At 36.8% G+C, this 22,213-nt stretch overlaps 2 protein-coding genes across 3 annotated transcripts in view; both read left to right on the plus strand.

Annotated features, from left to right (window-relative positions):
• Positions 1-319: 319 nt before the first annotated feature.
• LOC109069119 (bile acid-CoA:amino acid N-acyltransferase-like) lies at positions 320-5,675 on the plus strand. The gene is made up of 8 exons (XM_042736782.1): positions 320-332; positions 1,153-1,358; positions 1,562-1,681; positions 1,762-1,844; positions 2,363-2,456; positions 2,547-2,627; positions 4,574-4,715; positions 4,847-5,675. Exons 1-8 carry the CDS (start codon positions 320-322, stop codon positions 4,975-4,977), a joined length of 870 nt encoding a protein of 289 aa, XP_042592716.1. The 3' UTR covers positions 4,978-5,675.
• A 417-nt stretch (positions 5,676-6,092) lies between these two features.
• The window catches only part of LOC109069100 (laminin subunit beta-1-like), a 28,203-nt gene continuing 12,082 nt past the window's right edge, over positions 6,093-22,213 (plus strand). Inside the window, exons 1-20 of one of the 2 annotated variants that reach the window (XM_042743116.1) lie at positions 6,093-6,442; positions 7,357-7,514; positions 9,533-9,668; positions 11,790-11,863; positions 12,136-12,324; positions 12,421-12,484; positions 13,229-13,428; positions 13,500-13,620; positions 13,741-13,929; positions 14,119-14,295; positions 14,443-14,555; positions 14,635-14,714; positions 14,850-14,985; positions 15,763-15,921; positions 16,014-16,135; positions 16,218-16,338; positions 19,779-19,968; positions 20,307-20,450; positions 20,559-20,790; positions 22,007-22,170. In XM_042743116.1, the coding sequence (XP_042599050.1) occupies positions 6,409-6,442; positions 7,357-7,514; positions 9,533-9,668; positions 11,790-11,863; positions 12,136-12,324; positions 12,421-12,484; positions 13,229-13,428; positions 13,500-13,620; positions 13,741-13,929; positions 14,119-14,295; positions 14,443-14,555; positions 14,635-14,714; positions 14,850-14,985; positions 15,763-15,921; positions 16,014-16,135; positions 16,218-16,338; positions 19,779-19,968; positions 20,307-20,450; positions 20,559-20,790; positions 22,007-22,170 (2,803 nt within the window). In that variant the 5' untranslated portion in view covers positions 6,093-6,408. Of the gene's footprint in view, positions 6,443-7,356; positions 7,515-9,532; positions 9,669-11,789; positions 11,864-12,135; positions 12,325-12,420; positions 12,485-13,228; positions 13,429-13,499; positions 13,621-13,740; positions 13,930-14,118; positions 14,296-14,442; positions 14,556-14,634; positions 14,715-14,849; positions 14,986-15,762; positions 15,922-16,013; positions 16,136-16,217; positions 16,339-19,778; positions 19,969-20,306; positions 20,451-20,558; positions 20,791-22,006; positions 22,171-22,213 lie in introns of those variants that run through there. The other variant, XM_042743119.1, reaches the window with a different exon arrangement.

Raw genomic sequence — 22,213 nt, forward strand, 5'->3', positions numbered from 1 at the left:
TAGAGTTTTCGCGCTGAAATAACAAAAATATTTGTACTTGGTGACATTCTGTAAAGCCGTACATGGATCACAGCTAATGGACAGGATCAGATAAATTAGGCGCAACGTCATCTATTGTATCAGAAGGCTAGCGCTGACAGTGGGTGGTCCATTTCGGATTTTATTGTTCTACTATCGCACTGACAGTTCACATTACAGCGCTTTACTTCGTTTATATATCAGCCTCTGTTGAACCACGGATTGATTGGAAAGTTAAACCATCACAGTAGAAACAGTTTTACTGCTGCTTTTAAAGTAATAACGTTAACTTTACATCGCGATGCTGAGCTACAGTGAAATGATAGAAAAGACAGATGCATTATCTGTGTTAGTCAATTCGCCTCATTTGCGCAAACTGGACGCGCCCGCGCCGCGCTAAACGCCTCATTCGCGCCGCAGGACCTCTACATTGACTTAACATTGAAATCACTCGCGGCAGACGCTCAAGAGTGAGCGAGTAATCAAAAAAACTTTGCTTTAGCCTCAATTGAGTGAAACACCGTATGTTTAACTTCGGCCATTCTCAGTGGTTTGACTAGGACACTAACTCTGCTTGTCATCATAGAAACAAATAATATGATTGTGATGTTTATTCCCGCTTCAGTAATATGCTGAATATGCTGCCTTCCTTTGTTTCGACCATGGTTTCGACACACAGCTCCACTGCCAGCGGACCGGCTTCAACCGTCTCGCAAGTGTTGATAGGCTATTACTCGTGAGGTGTAACCAATTAGATAGCGCCGTGGGCGGGACATTGAAGTCTGCAGAGTAATACAGAGAGGCTGCGCGGCAGCTATATCAGAGCCAGCCAAAGTAGCGCATTTTAAAAATACATTTGACTTTAATCAAACCACGGATCCGTGATAAGTTTTGTGATCCGTCTCTCGCCACTAGTGTAGTAGCACTGATCACTTTGAGGGGGGGATAAATTTATCCCCATCGGGGATAAACATAATTAAGCAGAGGCAGGGATACATTGACCAGAAAGGGGGAAATCCCACGCATCCCCCCGGCAAATCGCACCATTTATCGTGTATATACATATATAATATGTATGTATGTATGTATGTATGTGTATATAAAACACAGCAGGTTATTGTTGAGTATATACAGACAATTTTTTTGGAAGCTGTTGGGTTTTTTTTTTTTTTTTAGGTCCTGGGCCGTACCCAGGAGTGCTGGACCTGTGGGGAGGAGGTGGTGGTTTGGTTGAGTATCGTTCTGGCTTGCTTGCATCTCATGGCTTTGCATCCATGGCACTTGAGTACCTCGCTCCAGAAGAGCTGAGAACAGCTGATGTTGATGTGTCATACTTTGAGGTACATGTAATTCAAAATGTATTCTTCTGAAGTGTACCAACTCTGACATGACGTCCTCGGTGATCTGCAACTGTTATCGATCTTCGTCATTTCATTTGTTACCCATGCATTCTATGTGATTCCAGAGAAAATTTCCAGTTTCCCTGTTCCCAGGTCATTCTGTTGACTTCATATGTGTGTGTGCATATACATTGTTCCTATAGAAAGCATACCAGATCCTGCAGAATCATCCAAAGGTACAGAAGGACTGTATAGCAATGCTTGGGCTATCTTTCGGAAGTGCTATCACACTCAGTATGGCGGCTTATTCCAAAGTCATCAAGGTTTGCTTGACCTACACACACACATAGTTATCTACATTTAAAAGCAGCTTTTTAGTTTGGAATGTCATTACTGTTTTTAGCCCCAGTGCTGTGTGTGTATCAGCGGAAGTCATGTGGTTCCTGTTGATAAATCCATCTTTGAAGTCTTTGAGGAGATGAAAAAGTGAGTGAACAATAAACGTTATTCATTTACAATCTGATTGAGCCTCATCTAAAGCAATAGTTATTCTGTCTCATTCATCTCCATATTTCTTGATAGTGCAGTAGGACTGAAGAAACTGCCTAAATTCTTATAAAACATACAACTTTGGAGTGTTTAAAGAAAATTTGACACTCTTTTTATGCACACTTAAATAATTATATTAGTTTAGCTATCCAGAGCATTTGAGGGAAATTTCCCCACTCATTTTTGCCAGATCATTTAAATATTTTGTCTTTCTGTCAGGCTGATTTAAAGGGGTAGTTCACCTCAAAATTAAAATTTGCTGTTACAATTGACTAAGGACCATAATAAGAGTGTTTTTGAACAAGATCACTAATGTAATATTCAGATTTTGAAAAATTGAAGTGTGAGGAGTACTCTACCTCAAAGTCAATAAATCATCCACATGAGACATTTACAGTAAAAAAAAAAAAAAAAAAAAAAAATTGATAAACAGTAACAAGTGATGTTTTTTGCAGGTATATAGATAGGGTACGTGTGAATGAGGAGAACCAGATAATACACAGAGACATCATCTTGCCGATTCCCTCAGACCCAGCTCTCAAAGTGGATGTGAGTGTACAACTTCTAGATGATATACATTTGTTCATACACGGTCTTTTTGCTTGTCAGTTGTTGTTTGTTTTTTTCAAATGCACATAGGTTGGGAGAATAAAGTGTCCTCTTCTGTTGGTGAACGCTGGTGATGATCAGAGCTGGGCTTCGGTTGAATCTGCTGAAGATGTGAGTCACATATATTTCAATTTGGCCAAACTGACCATATTACTAAAGATTTATGATTTCATAAGATACCTGAAAAGGGCAGCACTTGGAAGACAATAGACAATAAGACAACATTAGAGGGATAGTTAACTAAAATGAAAATTCTTTTATCAATACATTAACATGTTTCAAACAAGTTTTTGTCTTTTTTTTTTTATCCATGCTCTTTTTTTCCTTGGTAACAGTGTTATTGATTACTAAAAATGTTAAAAGCTGAAATAAAATATAAATATTAAATTTCCAAAAAAAACTTTAAAATTAAATTTATAAATGTTGTCTTGACTGAAACTGAACTGAAATGGTTTGTAGTACTAAATAATAGTACTAAAACTAAGAGAATTATAACATTATGTATGTGTGTGTGTATGTATGTATTGCCAGGCATGCTTGCCAGGCATGCTTGTTATATATAATGTATGTGTGTGTATAACACACCACATATATATATATATACACACACATATATATATATATATATATATATATATATATGTGTGTGTATATATATATATATTATATATATATATATATATATATATATATAGTATATATATATATATATATATATATATATGAAACTAAAATTAAATTGAAAACTGATCATATGAAATTAAAATTAATAGATGTTCTGAAGAATGTTAGTAATAGTAACAAACAGTTTTGGTTACACTAAAATTAAATTGAAAACTGATCATATGAAATTAAAATTAATAGATGTTCTGAAGACACAGAAGAAATTACGGTGTGTGTGTGTGTGTGTATATGTATATATGTGTGTGTGTGTATGTGTGTGTGTGTATATATATATGAAACTAAAATATAAATTGATAAACTAAAATCATATGAAAACTCAAACTGATCATATGAAATTAAAATTAATAGATGTTCTGAAGAATGTTAGTAATAGTAACAAACAGTTTTGGTTACCATTGAATTTCAGTGAATGGACAAACAAAAATTTCTCAAAATATCTCAAAATACTTTTTCCACAGAAGAAATTATGTCATACAGTGGGGAAATATTTATTTGATCCCCTGCTGATTTTGTAAGTTTGCCCACTTACAAAGAAATGAAAAGTCATAATTTTTATGATAGGTTTATTTTAACGAAGAGAGACAGAATATCAACCAAAAATTTATGATAGGTTTATTTTAACGAAGAGATTTTTTTTTGGATTTTTTTTGTTTTTTGTTGTTCTATATGTTAAAATAAACCTACCATAAGAATTACAGGCCCTTCATTTCTTTGTAAGTGGGAAAACTTACAAAATCAGCAGGGGATCAAATATTTATTTTCCCCACTGTACATGTGTGGAACATCATGGGGGTGAATATATATATGATTGTGGAATTTTCATATTTTGAACTGTCCTTTTTAACATGCGGTATCAACCTTGTCCACCAGGTGCCACTAACACTATAAACACAAAATCTGTTTAGGACTTTAAATACATTTAAACTGAATGGGTGAATAACTTTTCAACCTACAAATAGGACACAATGAATTAAAATGTGCAGTATTACAAAAAATTAAAGGTCATACCAATGCTTTGTATGAGGAACATATACAATACATTCTGCAAATGAGCTGTGACTAGATCATTAACTGCTTTTGTGAAATGGATCAGAGGAACATATAAAATAAATTTTTATATTTATATGTGACTAGATCATTAACTGCTTTTGTGTATTTGATCAACTGATTTAATAGAAAGATTCATTCTGGTCTACTAATGTCTTTTTCATTTAGAGTAACACAGGGGTGACTAAATAGCTTAATTTTCATTTTTGGGTGAACTGTCCCTTTCAAAATGTTTTACAGCAGTTGATAATGGTGTAAGTGTTCTCACCTATGACTGAAATCCTCTGATCTGAACTGGATCTTTGAAATGGGTCTTTTACACCTAGATGGTGATGATGATGGAGAAAGCTGGAAATCGACACCTGTTGACGGTCCTGACATATCCTGGCGCGGGTCATCTGATTGAACCTCCGTACTCACCTCACTTCCGAGCAACTAACTTCATCCTGCAGGATATAAAAGAGAAGGGTAAGCATGCATGAGCTACTGTTTGCTTTTTTCATATAGGATCAATATATTTAGACCTTCTTAAATGTGTGGTTGTATGTGCATGTACCTGTTTGAATATTCATCTGAATGTGGTGTTGTTGTTGCTGCAGTTGTCATGCTGTGGGGTGGAAAGACTAAACCACACGCAAACGCACAGGAGGACGCATGGGAGAAGATTTTAGCATTTCTGTGGCAGCACCTCTACTTCAGTTCAAACTTTACAGTAAAAGCCAAACTGTAGTTCTGTCGTTTACAACTATTAAACTTTATTTCAAATAATGTTGATAATGATTGCCAGAACTTGATATCTATAGAAAATTATCTCACTTTGCTATTTGTAGTAAATAAAAGTGGATAGAAAGTATGATTTTTATGTAATATATTTGTAGTAAAAATTACACTTAATGGATACTTAATATTTATAATTATGATGACACTAACTAAAGTTAGCATTACAAACACAGTTTAGGTTTGTTGGGCAATATTTGTTGATACACTACCAATGATCAAAATACATTTTCCTCGTTTTGTATACAATCCACCTCTCGCTAAGAAGTTGAAATGAGGCTAATCCTTTATCTAATTTAATTTTGCTTAAAATTAATTTGGCTAAAAATAATTTTTATTTTCTAAAGTGAGTATTGCATTAAGAATATATGCAAAAGTATTTACAAAAAATATATAATACAAAAAATATACAAAAAATATTTTAGTGATTCTGTAACTACTTGCTGTAAAAGAAATTTTTACTAAATAAATAGCTGATTAAATGTTATGGTTGCATTCATAAGCTATGAGTGTTTTTGTTGTTGTGTTGTTTTTTAAGGATGTAATTAACATCAGATGTAATGTTTTTGCCATGTTGCATGTCATGTTTTTACATGTACAGATCAGTTGTAGATGAATAAATATAGACTGCTATTTTTAAAAAATCCTTTCATTTTTTTATTTCCGTTAAAGAGTGTATTTTTATTGTTTATTGTTGAAGTAATTGCAGATATAAGAGTTTTTTACCGTAATTTTCATAAATTAAGTAGCTACCAGGCTTTGGTGGTATGACTGAAATTTTAATGATGAATTTCTGGGGGGAAAAGTGACAAAATATCGCTTTTAATGTAAAAGCGATTATGTAAAATTTTTAATATAAAAAACCCCTTTTATTTACTTAGTTTTATCCCGTTAACATTGCCCGAGAACTAGAGGAAAATAATTAATGTTTCACATTGTTCATTCGCCACACAGAACAATAGATTTAAGAAGCAGTTTTATTTATTTATTTTTATTTTATTTATTTATTTTTGTTGCTGTCGTTGTTTTTGCAAAAGAATCAGAAAGTGTGCGTAAAGCATAAACGTTTTAATGTAATAACTGTAAAAAGTATTTTAAGCTAAAACGTTGTTTGGCACCGCGCCTGCATGATGCGCCATACAATCACGTTTATTCTAAAAAAAAATAAAAAAATTAGTCCACCCAAAGTACTGTCTTGCTAGGCAGTTCGCAAGGATTTGAGACACTGCCAGAGTGTTTGGCGTGGTACAGGGTTTGTAGCAGCGCTTCATGCGTAAATCAGCGTTGTTTAATGTCATGGGCGGGCGCTTCGCTTCGCTTCTCCCACGCTCCACACGCACTCTTACTCAACTCTGGACAACATTGATGGAGAACGAGAGCAACAATGTGGATTCTCCAGATTACAGCTTTTACAATATGTAAGTTTTGTTTATCAGTCTTTTGTAAGATACCTGGGCAGATTTCGAAAGAGCTACAGAAAAGCTAGAAGTTTCCTATCATGATGCAAGGGTTTTAGTTCTGTTTTGAAACTTTAGTTTACTTATTATTTCTGCTTCTTAAGTAAGCTATAAGTATGTAAAGAAAGGTTCAGGTGTAGTATTTGTGAAATGTTATGTGGTCCAAAGTCAGCATCAATATAAACTGATTTAATTTTGTTATGTAGTGTCAGGTTTGGTGTCTGGAGGTTTGTGTGCATCCCATCTGGTTTCTTGAATGCCACATTCAGCTCTCCATCCGGTCAATAAACGTTCTCATGTGATATTCATTTCAGTAATTAGAAACAGACTCTACAGTAACCAGAAGCCAAAATGATTAACCGTGTGCGTAGTTTACACAATGTTGTAATGAGTGATGTGGAAGTTTACACATTAAAATGAAATAGAAATAACGCATGAGTTGACATTTGAGTTTCATAACTAAGGGGCTAGTTGTCATAAGGGTTGTATAACAGTAACTTTAAGATTCTGAATCAAAAACTAAATACACAAATGTTTATTTTCTCTAGCATTGGTTCTGTAAGTTTTGCTGTAAGGGCATGTTGTCACAGGTCAATGTTTGTTTAATGAATTATATTGTATCTTTTTGTTGTCATTCTTTGCATTTTATTTATTTATTATGTGCTTGCATGCTATATGTAAAATTGAAAAATATGGAAAAAATCACCCTGAGGAACATTCACTGGAGCAATACGTATGACATCTATAAATGAACTTTTTGTTCTGTTTTTAATGTCTCTGGTTATCACTTGAGATTCATGACACTTGTTATGCCACTCATGTTCAATAAATATTAGCATGCAGTCTAATTGATACAATCAATGTGATTCCCGTAGCTATTGCTTTGCACGCTCTGGCACAATCACCCGATCACAATGATAAGTGCGGAGAGGGGAGTTGTTACCCTGCTACAGGTGATTTGCTGATCGGGAGAGCACACCGGCTTACGGCCTCCTCCACCTGCGGACTGGATAGACCAGAGACATTCTGCATTGTGAGTTATTTACAGGCAATGCATAGTTAGACATGCAGTCAAGTAGTATAAAAGAAAGGCATGCACTTATATACAGTATATATATGTACATTTACTTTTATGCACTATATAGGTCCTTCTCAAAAAGTAGTAATTGTGAAAAAGTTCATTATTTTCCATATATGATAAAAATTAAACTTTCATATATAGATTCATTGCACACCAACTGAAATATTTTTTTTTTTTTTTTAATTGATTTTTTGGCATACAGCTCATGAAAACCCAAAATTCTCATATTCTTATTTCATGGCAAATAATGTATAAGTGTTTTTTAATACAAAAAAAAGTCAACCTTCAAATTTATGTATAATTTTACTCAAATACAATGACAATATGCTAATTTTAGCATATCACAATATGCTAATTAATCACCAGAATGAGGATAAATACAGTATAGACGTGAAGTTATTTTCTCCATATCATTGTACATGGCAAATGTATTATTTTATAAGCACAAAATTATAATTGGGGTAATTACAATAATGATACCTCACCATTGAATAGAAAAACACAGACGTGAAAAGCATTGCAGTAATGACAAATTTGGGGTAAGCTGATCTTATTGTCAAATCACAGTGCATAAATGATAAAAATAGACATATTTATAAATATATTTTTTTAATTGTTCAATCATTTTTTCCATCTCTTATACATTACAAAGATAACCTAAAAACATCTGATTTGATCGTAATGTTTTTATGTTGTTGGGTTGGTTTCTTTCCACACTTGCATTCACTGTCTGATGAACAATCAGAGCTCTGTGTGGAGAGTATGTGGTGGGAGGATGAAGGCCCGTGTCAGATGTTCCAGACCCCCTTAGGTCACAGTTTTGCTCAATACACATCTATGTGGGCCATTATTTCAGTATCTTCTGAATTATATATTGTAAGTGATGAACTCTCTTCTCTGGTGAGAAGCTCAGACTAAAGTCTGACTGTAAATGTTAATGTGTGATATGTGTGTGATCTGAATTGTGTGTAGATTTGATCTGGAACTTAATAGTCCAGACAAAGTCTAGCACCCACTGGATTTGTAAATATGAGATGCTATCAAACCTTGAATAGTTCCCACATTTCCTCATCTACTCAACCTCATGACATTCCAAATGCGTATGACCTTCTTTCTTCATGGAGAAGGAGATGTTTTGCAGAATGTCCTACAATGATAATAAATGGGAATGTTGGAAGCTATTTAGAAACCCACCATAAATGTATCATTAAATAGCCCATAGGGTTTGTGTGCTGTAATTACAAGTAGTTTGAAGGTTATAAATTTTTTTATGTATTGTTTATATACTATTATACTATCTAACATTATTTCAAAAGGTACATGTTTGTACCTAAAGGGTCCATTTTGGTACCTTAAAGGTACATATTAGTACTTAAAGTGTACATGTTAGAACCTAATAGGTACCTTTTGAAAAGGTACCGCCCCGTTGACAGTTTTTGTACCTTTATTTCTGAGAGTGTACGATGTAGGTTTGTGTAAGGAAAAGGCCCAAATTTAAATCAAAATCTTGCCTCTGCCATTGATTTCAAATCTCATTCACACTTAAGCAAGGCTTGAGAGAACCAAAGACGTTTGTCTTAACTGATGCCAAAGCTTGTGAATGATATTTCGGGGCTTCTGTGTAATTGAATACCATTAGTATCAATATTACAGCAAAATCCAGACACAATTGAATAACCTCATAAGACTATTTATAGAACATAGTATATTATATACAAGCGAATATTTTGTAAATTTGTCTGTTTATGTTATTTTGCATGATCAAGTCAGTTAGATTTAGTCTGGTGAGTTTGTGTGTTTATGTTAATGAGTCATGTGCATGAGAGGGTGAGAAAAACAGGTGAACGTCCAGAACATCTGGATTCCTGCTGTCCGCATGAATGTGTTTTTCATTCTGCTGAACCCCAAAAGACTCTGTGTGTCTCACACACTCCACTAACATCTGCATCTCGATCTTTGTCCATCATTAGGACAATAAAAACTGTTTTGAATGCGATTCCCGACGGATGTACAATGAGTTCAACAACCCCAACAGCCACACCATTGAGAATGTGGTGACAACCTTCGCTCACAACCGCCTCAAAACCTGGTGGCAGTCCGAGAATGGTAAGATCTCACACAGCAGTAAGAGCAATCACAAATAAGATTAATATCATTAATATCTCAGTTGTTTCTCACTAAGCTCATATGTCTCCTGTGGAGTTTCAGAGGAGATCTCAACAAAGCCTCAAACGTAGCTCAGATTTACAAAGACACCAAAGTTATGATCAAAAGTTAGATCTCATTCTTTAAAGACCTAATTATCTGAGGCTTGCTATTAATAATTGTCTCATTTGTGTTTAATTTTTATTAGTAATATTAGTAACACCTGAGACAAAGGTGATACTTAAAGGGATAGCCCACCCAAAAATGTAAATTTTGTCATCATTTGCACACCCACGTGTGTTTCCGAACCTGTTTGTCTTTTTTTCTTTTGTGGAACATAAAAGAAGATATTTTGAGCTATGTCTCAATGTGTTTCGTCCATATTGTGGAAGTTACCAACATTCTTCCAAAATATTACCAAAAGGTTACCAAAATGTGTTATTTTTTGTTCCAAATAAGAAAGAAAGTCACAGAAGTTTGGAACGACGTAAGGGTGAGCAAATGATGACGGAATTATCATTTTGAGTGAATTGTTCCTTTAAATAAAACATAAATGAGATTTATGAGCTCAAGTCACTCAATTATTTTGAAAACTAATGAAACACTCCTTCAGGTCTCAGAAAAATACACACTTCTCATGTCAGTGGTCCCAAAACAATATACACTGGAAGAACATACAGTACTATGTATCATTGCAGAAACTTGGATAGACAAAAAGAGAAAGGGAAAGAAATTATTCAGCTGAGAAGCGCTGACAGGAAGTAGTGGGAATGTGAAAGTCAGAGCTGGGATGAGTGCAGGGGCTGGGCGTGGGAAACATCTGGCCTGCTCTCTCCCTAGCGACTGGCGTCCACAACAGTCACACTACCGGACTGAATCTAAGGGTGTGGCACGGCATCACTAATTCAGGGAATTTATGACTTTGGATGCTTTATTTGGCATAGTGCTGCTCTTTTGTTACACCCTTGTTCCCACTAAATATGAAGGAAAAAATTTGGACATTTTCTATTTTTCAAGCATGTTTATTTGATTTAAAGTGTGTCATATTGTGTTTTTTTTTTTTACATTTTCAACTTCCTTTAGTTAGTGAGAGTTTAATTTGTTTATTTATACACTTGTCATTATTTAGTTTTTCATATTAGTTTTCCATCTGACTACTAGAATGGAACAGACTGTTTTACAGTTGCTACTGTACTTTTAATTTTTGTATTGAATGGAGTACCTGAAAAGGACATGGTGATGGGAAAAAAAATAATTAGATGGGAGGAAAAATGATATTTCAATACTTTTGTGTTCAAAAGTATGCAACATTTTGAGAGTGAATGCGAAAAGCCTTGAAATAGGAGCTCCATATCTATGCACACAAAATCAATTCTAATATTTACTTATTGGCTGTTGGTTTTCCATCAAGTCTAATATTCTTTCTCTTTGCACGCTTAGTTTAAACTGTGGTTTAAAAAACTTTTTTCCATTAACCACTGTGTGGACTATGTTAAAGTTCAGCATTCCTGAGCATGAGCATGTTTTCCATTTTCTTGTACTCACAATATCGTCTTCGGGTGTTTTTGGAATATTGGTGTTTTTCCTGCTTCCTTTTTATTACTCCACAATGACTGAATGATTCTCAACACCCAACAAGAGTCGTTCATGTGCAGATGTGCTGTTTTTCGCCTACAGTATATTAGGAATTCAGGCATATTCGGACACTGGGATCTTTTCAGACTTGAGAGGAAGTTTTGACTTCTGAAACTGTTTATATAAGAGAGTAAAGTGTTTTGTTTCAAAAGATCATGGAAAATTCTTTTCATGAAATAACCCAGTGTATTTGATATTTTGAATTAGGAAACTATCCTTACCAGATCCTTTGGAATGAATAAAAATGTAAAATATTACTGCTTTTCTTACAAAAAATTATATATATATTCAGTATACATATTCAGTACATATTTGTCCAATCAGATCAAAGGACTGGAACTAACTGTTGCATAAAATTGTATTTAGAAAAAGTCCAGTAAATTTCAACCTCTCTTTCTAACCTCATTTGTTTCTTTCCTCACTCATTTATCCATTCCTCTATATCAGGAGTTGAAAATGTGACCATTCAGCTGGATTTGGAAGCCGAATTCCACTTCACACACCTCATCATGACCTTTAAGGTGAGACAGACACTCTCACACATAAACATACTGAACTAGAGCAGTCTTGAGGAATGTAGAACATATGTGCAGATATGTTTGTAATACTTCTTTTCAAGTCTAGAGCTGTATTTCTGAAAGTATTGTAAGCAGATAATAGAAACCCTTGGCATAAGTGGTCTCTATGATCTACTTGCTACAATGCTTTTGAGAAGTTTAGCATTTGTTATGTTTTTTTTTTCCAGTATCTGAGCCTAAGTCAGTTTCAGGATTATTATTTTTTTTTTTCACAGACCTTCCGGCCAGCAGCCATGCTGATTGAGCGTTCGGCAGATTACGGACAGAGCTGGCAGGTGTATCGTTACTACGCTTTCGACTGCGCTGAATCCTATCCAAACGTCCCTCGAGGGCCAATCAGAAAAGTTGATGATGTCATTTGTGACAGCCGCTATTCAGGTGTTAAGCCATCAACAGAAGGAGAAGTGTGTAGTACAAATATGCACAAAACTACTTATACATACTATGAAAACAGTAGTCTATAAACTCATGGGTAACTGTTCTTGTGTACTTGTGCACAGGTCATTTTTAGGGCACTTGCTCCTTCTTTTAATATTCCTGACCCTTACAGCCCACGAATTCAGAGTAAGTAATCCATGACAGCAAAAAAACTTTTTACAGATTTTTAACACAATTGTTTTTATTTTACTACCTCAGTTTTAAAGTAGCAATGAATGAAAATAACCCGCATAGATATTTGGTGCACCAAAATAGTGCAAATTAAAATCACTGCCTTAAATACAATAAAAATACAAATAAAAATCACTTGCTTAATTATGATGACAGAAAGATTTTTAAAAGGGAAAAATGGCATTAAAGCATTAAACACCAGGTCAGGGACAAAGAAAAAAAATCAGCATTTATAATTATAATTTAAAGCATTAAAAAATGTGAAGCATTTAAAAAAAAAACTACATAGTACAAGCATAATATCTGAATTTTAATAAAAGGAAGATTTAGGTAAAAAATTTTATTCTAAACCATTAGAATGTAATGGTGAGGAATGGAATGATATTCAAATAAAAAGCAAATATTTAAAAATGTATTTATTTATTTATTTTGCATTACACTAGTTAAATTGATTAAATAATGTGACTATATACAGCATCCTGATAATATCTTCGGGACACGAATGAGGCATATAATTTTCAGAGAATGACTGAACTGTATATCAAGAGGGAAATTTAACCCATACAATGACTCATTGTGTCAAAAAGTTGGGAAGTGAATTAGGAAAAAAACCTATTTGTTGTCTTTGAGTATGTGTATATATTTTTGGTGTGACTGTCTACTGATATTTGTTTGTGTGTGTGTATTACATGCATGTAGACCTACTGAAGATCACAAACTTGCGCATACGGATGGAAAAGTTGCACACTCAAGTTGATGATCTGTTTGATGAACATGAGAGGGTGAAAGAGAAATTCTATTATGCTCTCTACGACATGGTTGTCCGTGGCAACTGTTTCTGCTATGGCCACGCCTCCAAGTGTGCACCAGTCGGCAACGAGGCAGGGGTCGAGGGCATGGTGAGTAAAAACAATAACAACAATGACGATCGAGATTCATTTGCACTGCTCACCTGTGTCTGTGTGTGCAGGTTCATGGTCATTGCATGTGTAATCACCACACCACTGGACTGAACTGTGAAGAGTGTGAGGACTTCTACCACGATCTGCCCTGGAGACCAGCAGTGGGCCGAGAGACAAATGCTTGCAAGAGTATGACAGCCAGACGACTGTTAATTACAAAACATAACATTATTCCCACTGCCATTTCTGCCTTCTGAAATTAAATGCTTTAAATTTGCTTGGTTCACTCGTCTTTTTTCTTTCTCTCAGGATGTGAGTGTAACTATCACTCGCATTCCTGTCATTTTGACATGGCGGTGTATCTGTCATCGGGAAATAGAAGTGGAGGAGTGTGCGATGACTGTCAGCACAACACAGAGGGCCAGTGGTGTGAGAACTGCAAACCCTTCTACTACAAGCACCCTGGCAGGGACATCAGAGACCCCAGGATCTGCGAGCGTAAGTGTGTTAAATAGAATTTGTTCTGTTACGATGAAGATGGGATGCTGTACATCTTTTTATGATTTGCATAACTTAATTCTGCGTTAAAAAAAATTACAAGTAAACTGGCTTTGCATATTAAACTGGGATAAAATAAATGTAATTTAATTATTTTATTTTATAATTGTGTAATCTGTTTGCGTTTAGCCTGTGATTGTGACCCACGTGGTTCTCAGAACGGAGGCTTATGTGACAGCGCTACAGATGTTCTAAGAGATATGATTGCCGGACAGTGCCGTTGCAAAGCTAATGTGGAGGGACAACGATGTGACCACTGTAAAAAGGGACACTATGGCCTCAGTGACGACCCATTGGGCTGTCAGCGTGCGTAAATACACACATATTCCCACACCAGCAGCTTTGTTCATTTTCTTTCAAGGCTTTGACCTCTGGCTTCCTGTTTTTCTATTGTCAGTGAATATGATCATGTTCGTCTTACGCTTTCTTTTGCGTGTGTTTTTGTGGACCCAGCATGCAGCTGTAATCCTCTAGGGACACTCACAAAAGGAAGCCCCTGTGATATACAGACAGGAAACTGTTACTGCAAACGTCTTGTGACTGGACGAAACTGTGACCTATGTCTGGTAAAAGAGCGTTATTACAAGTTTGTGTAATCTGGTTTGTGTATTTGTGCTTGTGCGTAACACAGTTTTCCCCTTTCAGCCACAGCACTGGGGTCTTAGTAATGATATGGATGGCTGCAGACCATGTGACTGTGACGTGGGTGGGGCTTTGAATAATAAGTAGGTACCCATATCAGCTTTGTTAAAATTAATCGATTATCATAACTTTGTCAATTTATTTCTCATTTTTTATTCAAAATGAATTCATCCAGGCTTATATAAATATTCTTCCTTATATTTTTGTTCACTCTGTAGTTGTTCTCGGGAGACAGGGCAGTGTGCTTGTAAGAAACATATGTTTGGTAGGCGTTGTGACCAGGTGCATTCTGGGTACTACATTGCAGCACTGGACCACTATATTTATGAAGCTGAGGATGCTTCGTTTGGACCGGTAAGTGTAACATTGCCATTCATTCATGCAACACAAGCAAAAAAAAACTTGTTTTGTCAATATTTACTTTTTTTAAAAAATTGTAGCATTTTAAAATTTACATAATATAGTTTTACGAACGTATTGAATGTGACAATTTATATAACAAAGATTATACAGAAAAATGCACATGACAGTTTACATAAGAATGCTTTTACTAACAATTTTGATCATTTAATTTAATAGTTTACATAAGTGGTTTTACGAATGTAAAAATTTGTGTAACAGTGAACAAACTTTAAGTGACAGTTTACGTAAGAATGCTTTAATTTACATAAGAATGGTTTTACAAACTAATTGATTGTGACAGATTTAAGAATGATTTTATGAACTAACTGAATGCAAAAATTTACAATAAGAGTTTTATAAAAAAAATTACGCGCAATATTTTACTAAAGTATATTTTTACAATACAAATCAAATTGGTTTGTTTTTGTAAGAATGGTTTTACAAACTAATAGCGATAATTTACATATGAATGTTTGTAGTAATTTACAATTTGAATGCGGTAAGATTGGTTTTATGAACAAATTGAGCGCAACAAATGCATGTTTGCTTTTATGAAAACATGAGAAAACTGAGAACATTTAAAAGAGAGAATTTATGTAAAAATAATTTTATAAAGGATATACACAGAAGTTTTTTTTTTTTTTTTTTTTTTTGCTTTTCTATGAATGATGACCAATGAGTGTTTGAGTTCACCGTACATCACGATAAGTGTTTACTGATTTTATGCAGGAAGTAAAAGTGGTTCAAAGACCATTACCTTTGGATCGTAAACCCACCTGGACAGGTAATGGATTTGTGAATATACCAGAGGGTGAAACACTGAGGTTCAACATTTACAATTTACCACGATCTATGGAATACAACTTAATGATCCGCTATGAACCACTGGTAATAAACACACATACAATATTCAGTTTAAAACTTATCTGTGACAGGCAGCATGCATAAGTAAATGCTTGTGTTCAATGCATTTATTGTAGTTGCCAGATGAATGGGAGAAAGTTGTAGTACAGATAGAGCGCCCCAGAGGCACTTACCCATCAGCACACTGCACTTCTACAAACAATGTTGTGCAGACCATCTCACTGCACCCTGGATCCAGGTAAGGATGAATTAGTGTGTGTGCAGTGTTTAGTTTTGTTTATTGTGTATTTAACTCCTGATTGTGTGTTTCGGTGTTTCAGATATGTAGTTCTGCCTGATCCCGTGTGTTTGGAGAAGGGTCAGAATTACACAGTGAACATTAACTTCCCACAGTACTCATCATACAGCTATCACACTTCTCCTAGTACACTTGTTGATTCAGTAAGTTTGTTTAATTTATATATTAAGTATTAATTAATTTATTAATTACATGTATTAATTAGCAGCTTTTTTTAATTAATCCCTAAACCAAACCCAGATATGTTGTTGCATTTTTAATTTTAATTAAAACGTAACTTTTATTAAGCCTCATCAGGAATGGTCACAACTGATAGGGGCCATAAAAACATATCTAAACTGCTAAATGCAGCTAGTATTTTTAGATCTGACATAAGACATCATAACTATGTAAAGCTTTTTGAATGCCTATATATGGTACATTTGGCAAACTGAACACCATTTTAAGAACTTTCCCACACTGAAAAAAAAGTGTATTTACTTACTTTTAAATTTGGTCAATTTACTTTGAAACAATTTTCATGCAGCAATACACAAATAATTGCAAAGAAACAGCTAGTAATACTTTAAATTAAACATGAAATTTTAAAGTGGAAAGACTGAAATAGTATTTTTTGTAAATATACTCCTGTAATCTTTGTTTTATTCACAGCTTTGAGCATTTTTTTTTTTTTTAATTATAAATATAATGACTCGGGTTACACGAGACCCTTGTTCTCTGAATAGGGAATGAGATGCTCTGTAGCTATGACTCCATGAGTACACCCCTTGGGTGTGCCGATTGTCTGAAGCCCATATGGAATCACGTCAATCCATTGGCAGATGGTGCGGGCGCAACATCGACGTCACTATGTCACCCACTAATACTACCAACCACACCATCCGCTCCTCAGATTTCCTGTCTGAAGAAGTCCTTTCGGCAGTGCGAGGAGCTTGGCAGTGAACGCAGCATCTTGTTCCCTATTCAGAGAACGTGGGTTACGCTAGTAACCCGAGATGTTCTCTTTCATAGGTTCACTCAATTCTGCGTAGCTATGATGCAATGGGAACCATATACCACACCCGCCAAGCTAAGCGCTGCCATATCTGGCCTGATGCAAAATAGACCAGACTAACCTCAAATGGCTGGTTCAAACAGAAAGAATCTGGGAACGAGGAGCCGCATCTAAATCCAAGCTATAAAACCTGATAAAAGTGTGAGGAGAGGAACATCATGCTGCCACACAGATATCCTGTAGGGAAACGCTTTTGAAAAGAGCTTGAAAGGAAGCAACAGTCACAGTAAGATTAGCTTAAATTGGGCACGCCGGTCTTATACACTTAACCCCATGCAAAAACGAAGAGACCAAACAATGTCTATGAAGGGGGACTTCATCCACATACCAGTGAGCAGTGATAGCTGTAACATTAACTCTCAAGGTGGAAGCAGCCGCTTCAGCTGCAAACTTCTGCAAATGTCTGGGATGGCCAGAATAGGGCTATCAACATGAGGCAGACTCAGCACTCCCTCACTCTGCACAAGACCACCGGAATCAACATGATTGGTGGAAATGCATACAGCCTCAGATCCAGCCACAGGTGAGCAAAAGCATCTATGTCCAGAGGTTACATAGGGAGACCCAAAGGGGACATTGGGTCAATTCCTGTGTCGCAAAGAGATCTACCTACGCCCTGCAGAAAAGGTCCCAGATCTGAGCCACCATCTAGCGATTCAGCATCCAGTCCTCCCATCTGATTTTCTCCCTCGATAGGAAGTCTGCTGCGAAGTTCAGAGCCCTGGAATGTGAACCTCTCTCAGCGAAAGAAACCTGTCCTGAGCCCAAAGAAAGAGGCGGAGCGTATGCCTGTCCGGGGTGCGTGACCATGAGCCTCCCTGGTGGTTTATGTGAGACACTACCACCATGTTGTCAGTTCTGACGATCACATGACAACCCGTTCTGCCCTTGAAGACTGTGCCCCAACCAGTTAGGGAGGTGTCTGTCGTAATAATTTGGCGACTGTAAACAGAACCCATCTTGACCCCCTGCTGAAGAAAGAGAGGGACCAGCCATGTTGAGAGGGCACAAAAGCAACTGTGCAACACAGTATGCGGAGGGCCGGCCATGAGGAACAAACTCCTTTGAACTTCATCCACCACAGAAATGGCCTCATAAGAAGCAGCCCCAGGGGCAGCACAGGAGAGGCCACTGCCATGAGACCCAGGAGTCTGTGACGTGCTCACCGAAACATGATGGCCTTGCTTGAAGCGGCCCCATCACATTTTGATACTGGAAATCCGAGCAGGAGCCAAGCGGGCTGGACCCCCAAGAAAATGGTTTGCTGAGAAGGGGTGAGAGCGCACTTCTGAGTGTTCAACCTGAGGCCAAGAGATCACAGCTGGTGAAGAAGAATGTCTCTGTGACGACTCACCAACTCCCTGGAATGGGCCAAGATTAGCCAATCGTCCAGGTAGATGAGCACACAGATGCCCTGGTGCCTCAATGGGGCCAGAACAGCATCCATGCACTTCGTGAACATCCGTGGAGCCAAAGCCAGACCGAAGGGAAGAATCCTGTACTGGTACACCTTTCCTCCAAAGACAAACCTGAGGAACTTCCTGTGCCGCTGAACAACCTGAATATGAAAGTAAGCATCCTTCAGGTCTACAGTAATGAACCAATCCCCCGTGCAAACCTGAACCAGAATAGCCTTCAACGTTAGCATTTTAAAATTTCCCTTTGTAAAGAGAGGAATTCAGCCAGAGCAGATCTAGAATGGGTCTCAGACTGACATCCTTTTTCAGAACGAGGAAATAGCATCTGAAGAAGCTGCGATTCAGGTCTGTTGGAGGGACCTCCTCTTTCACACCCTTGAGGAGGTGTGAGGAGACTTCCTGCTGCAGAACAGAAGCCTCTAAGGCCCTGTTTACTGCAGTAAGATGAACCTCATTGAAACGGGGGATTGTGAATTGGATTGTGTGGAGAATCCAAGTCAACACTCCTGGCAGACACCACCATCCATGTAGGTTGCATGATAGAGGCTGCATACAGATATGCTAGCGCCAGGTCCCCGAGACGTTTGTGCACCCGTGTACACAGCCATGGCATTAACAGCAGCAGAGGAGGGCTTGTGGTGATGGGTTGGCCCACGAGAACTGGAGTAGGGGCACGGTCTGGTGTATGAGTAAGAATGCTGCAAGCATCTCCCATCATCTAAGCAGCAGCCGTAATGGAAACAGGTTATGAGGGGTGACAGCCTGAAGCCTAAACGACTGCTTCTAAAGGAAGGAAATCTGAGGAGTGGTCACTAGTATTAGAGAGGGTAACATAGTGACATTGAGGTGGTGCCCACGCCATCAGCCAATGAATTGGCATGATTCCATATGGGCTTCAGACAATCGCACACCCAAGGGGTGCTCCCATTGTGTCATAGTTATGCAGCATTGAGTGAACCTATGAAAGAGAACATAAACCAACATATATTTGCAATTACACACATACCCACTAATGCAAATCAGTTTTTCCTCTAGCTCTACATTTACAGCATAGTGGTGTGTTGCCATATTCATGCCCAGTGACTTAGACCTTGACTTCTGACTTCTTTAGATAGTGCTTTTGCCAGAGGTGCAAGACCTGGATTTATTTTCTGGGGGACACCAGCAGCGGGAGGACTGGGAGATGTTCCAGAAATACAGATGTATGGAACGCAGCCAGAGTGTTATTGAAATCCCCTTAACGGATATTTGCAAAGACTTTATCTTCAGTGTGTCAGCACTGCTGCACAATGGAGCTCTAGGTGAGAAAGACAGAAGATTAACAAATGCAGCAAAATGTATTAAAACTAAGCAAGAAACAGAGGTTATCAAAATAAGTATGTTTATACATTTCAAGTTTATTTTTCCCACAAACCTTTGCTGCTGTTTTTAGGAATCATGTTCTAAAGCATTCATTATTTTGCTGTTTAGTTTGGTGATGCTAGTGGTGCAGAAATTGCATAATTCAGCTGTAAAAGTGCATTATTTTTAAACTTTTTGTCCTTCAACCAATTTCCAAATTAAAATAGGCATGGACAGGAAACAATCAGAGTTTTGCTGAATAAAAGTCAATTGTCTCTTAATTATTTATCACTGGCAGAGTGTAAGTGTGACCCCCAAGGTTCTCTGAGCACAGTGTGTGACAGTATCGGTGGGCAGTGTCAGTGTCGACCCAACGTTTTAGGTAGGAACTGCGACACCTGTGCCCCGGCCACCTACCTGTTTGGACCCTCAGGATGTAGACGTTAGTGAACACTATGCATATGCACATATACACAAACCAATGAACATCAACATATCCATTTGCATAGAATAACATTAACGATGTTTTTTCTGATCATTTCCTCATCAGCGTGTGACTGTAACCCATTGGGCTCTCAGAACCCTTTCTGCCACCCCATGACGGGCCAGTGTTTATGTGTGCCAGGGGCATACGGGCGCCAATGTGGAAACTGTAAGCCAAACCATTGGGGCTTCCCTCAGTGCCAGCCCTGCTTCTGTAATGGGAAGAGTGAACAGTGCCACACAGTTACGGGCGAGTGTCTGAATTGCAGGGGTCACACCACAGGCCACAACTGTGAGAGGTAAGAAATGATAACATATCGTTTAACATGTCTGATACATATGATTTAGTGGTATAATGCCACTTTGATAGTGTTATAACCGTAAGTTAACATCTTTTTAAACCCGCAGTAAAGACTGGATTTTACCCTTTAATTATGAAAACCTGCTCCAGAACAGAGTTAGCACCACTTTTGTGGCTTTAACACTGAATTGTGGTTCCAAAAATAAAGTATTCAGCATGAAAATATTACAGTGGGTGGTTTCCGATCATAAACTACCTTGGTCCTTAAATCATTAGATATAAATGTTTACTTATGCTTAATCTACTTGTCTGAGCAAAACAGTGATCAAGTGATGAAGAGATGCTGTTATTTTTGTTGTTTCAAAAGACAGCAAGTGCAACATTTTAACAGATAGACAAGCAGTTATTTCTTTTTTTTTGTGATCAACCTTTTTATTTGCATTTTATTTGTAACAAAACAACATCTATTCAAAAGACAAGCAGTTATTAAAACAAGTTTCTCACTGTGTGCTGTATATTTGTTCAATAGCTGTAGAATCAACCATAGACTCCCTAGGCCATGTGGTGCAGCTCTGGCTCTGGGCTCAGTGGGGCCGATGGTGCAGCTCTGGCTCTGGGCTCAGTGAGCTCTCTGACAAGCCAATTATTTCAAATGTGTCCTGGAAGTGCATTTAAAGTGCTATGAAATATTTACAAATGCTGTTTTGTTCTGTTGTAAGCTGTGGTTTAAGTTCATAGCTAAGGTTAATCATAATTTTCTATCATAATTTTTTATATTTAAAGTTTATTTAAATGAAAATTTATTTCCAACATTAAATGTACCTGAATTCCTCAAAAAGGTAAAAACAATCACAATATTGACTTTTATTTTTAAGATGAATGTTTTGTGTGTGTTTATACAAGGAAGAGTAATATTTGAATAATTTGAATATTACAGTTTATTATTTCATTATTCATTAAATTTATTCATTGTTCATTTATTCATGTATTGTTTACTTGTTATAATTAATTTATTAATTATAATAGTTGCTTTTGAAATTTTTTATTAATGAGTGACTTTACTCAGAAACATTACATTATATTGGGTAACATTTAGTTGTGATTTATGCATCTTTTATCCAATCAACTTACACTGGACTAAAGGTATGCTTTTTTTTATTGGTTCATGCATTCCTTTGGAAGACGCTTGTGTTTTTTGAAACCCTCTGTTCCAGGTGTGAAAGTGGTTATCACCGTAACACGCTGCTGGGCTCCAGTGAGTCGTGTCGCCCTTGTATGTGTCCTAATGGACCTGGAAGTGGAATGCAGTTTGCTGAAAGCTGTTACCAAAATCCCAACTCTCTCCAAATGCTCTGTGTCTGCAACTCAGGCTACAAAGGTAAATACAACAGTCTGAGAAATGAATAGATCAAGATATTTCT

Source organism: Cyprinus carpio, chromosome A4 (assembly GCF_018340385.1).
Source record: "Cyprinus carpio isolate SPL01 chromosome A4, ASM1834038v1, whole genome shotgun sequence".
Lineage (NCBI taxonomy): Eukaryota > Metazoa > Chordata > Actinopteri > Cypriniformes > Cyprinidae > Cyprinus > Cyprinus carpio.